Below are 1,686 nucleotides of genomic sequence, written 5' to 3' on the forward strand. Positions count from 1 at the left end.
CTCTCTCCGGCAGCGCCAGATACTGCGTCTTCTGGAAGCGCCTCTGCAGCGCGGCGAGCTGGAAACTCGAGTAGATCGTCCGAGGTTTTCTCACTTTCTTTGGCTTCCCGTTCACCATCCGGATTTCAGGCTCACTCTCCTCCTTTTCTGCAATCACAGTTAAAAACAGCCTCAGTCCGCAGCTTTTCCCACAGAAAGCCTTAAAAACATAGTGGGACAGCTGAATTAGCCTCAGCGCAGTGGGCGTTAATTCCACGCTAACTAGTTACATTAATGTTTCAGACAAAAGCTTAGGAGAAGAGCTTTTAATGAGGTGCATTACGAGTTATTTCAACAGCAGTAACATTAAAAACAGCTCTAAAGCAAAAGCTGTGAAAAATAAGAAGACGAATTAGCTTAGCTGCAAAATTACGACCACAATATCTGTACTTTTTCCTGCGGAACAGCAGTAACGGGCTGAATAAATAGGAGAATGAAGAGGTTTGTTTCGGCTGCTGTTACCTGCGTCTGCCGGAGTGGGTGAAGTGCTCGAGCCGTAGGTGCCGTACGGGCTGAAAGAGCTGTTGAATCCCAGGTCGTACGACTTGTTGCCGTACTGCACGCCGCTCATGCCGTTGCTGTGGTACTGGTAGGCGCCGAGCTGTCCGTAGGGCGAGCCTGCGCAGTGTCCAGCCTGCTGGTTCGTGTAGTAGCTGCTGTCCGTGGCCGTGGACACGGGTAAAGTAGGGGATTCCTGGGATTTGTGCAAGCTGTGGTAACTGCTCGAGGTAATCTGGTTGGAATGCATATCTGTGTTGAGACTGTCGAAAACTCCAGTCATGGTTACTGTTCAAACTAAAAAGCGCAGAAATGATTTACAGGCACTCATCCAATAAAAACAGGAGGAGAAAAAAAACAGGAAAAGCTCACGATCAGTTAGCTGAATAAGTTTTTTGTGTTAGGTGTCATTCCTTCGAGTGCTGGAGAAGCAGCGGCGGTGTTTTCCGACCCCAGATCCGTGATTGTCTGTCAGCAGAGGCGGCAGTGCGCGGCATTTATCCTGCGTCACGTGGGAGGATGAAGTCGCGAGCGACCAGCAGCCAATGGACGAGGAGTTCACAGACAACGGCCCAGCTGAGCTAGACTGATAAAGAGTACAGTATAGATAAGTTTAGAAAGAAAGAAAGAAAGAAAGAAAGAAAGAAAGAAAGAAAGAAAGAAAGAAAGAGAGAAAGAAAGAAAGAACCACACAAAGAAAGACGAAAAGAAAGAATGAAAGAAAGAAAGAAGCAAACACAGCAGCACGCAAGTAAGACAACAGTTTATTTATCTTTATTTTAAAAGCTAGTTTAGAGAAGTGAACTGAAAAGAGCGCATCTGTCTCTGTGAATTACAGAGGCAGCGTAACGTACGTAATGTTGTGATTCACTCTGCCCTTACTCCACTTTACTGACTGCATCACTTACTCCGGTGTTAAAGGCCAAGCATTTGGCCCAGGTGCGACATCTGTCGGCCAGAACAACCCCCCAAAAAAGCGATACAAACAAGACCTTCAGCGCTCATACCCCTTCCATCCTGAATCAAGGTGAGATTTAATAATAAAAATCTAGAACCAAACATCATATGGCAACATTTATAAACCACTCTTTTGCTTTAAACAGGCTATATCACACGATAAACTATAGCATGTATGTGTGATTCTCAGTA

At 45.8% G+C, this 1,686-nt stretch overlaps 1 protein-coding gene across 1 annotated transcript in view; it reads right to left on the reverse strand.

The window, feature by feature from the left end:
• dlx2a (distal-less homeobox 2a) overlaps positions 1-995 on the reverse strand; it is a 2,999-nt gene extending 2,004 nt beyond the window's left edge. The window contains exons 1-2 of the mRNA XM_017692197.2: positions 502-995; positions 1-147 (exon numbers count right to left, since the gene is read on the reverse strand). The exon at positions 1-147 is cut by the window's left edge and continues 38 nt beyond it. Of these exons, the coding sequence (XP_017547686.1) occupies positions 1-147; positions 502-820 (466 nt within the window). The 5' untranslated portion in view covers positions 821-995. The remainder of the gene's footprint in view (positions 148-501) is intronic.
• Between the last annotated feature and the right edge of the window lie 691 nt (positions 996-1,686).

The sequence above is a fragment of the Pygocentrus nattereri genome, chromosome 6 (assembly GCF_015220715.1).
Source record: "Pygocentrus nattereri isolate fPygNat1 chromosome 6, fPygNat1.pri, whole genome shotgun sequence".
Taxonomy (NCBI): Eukaryota; Metazoa; Chordata; class Actinopteri; order Characiformes; family Serrasalmidae; genus Pygocentrus; species Pygocentrus nattereri.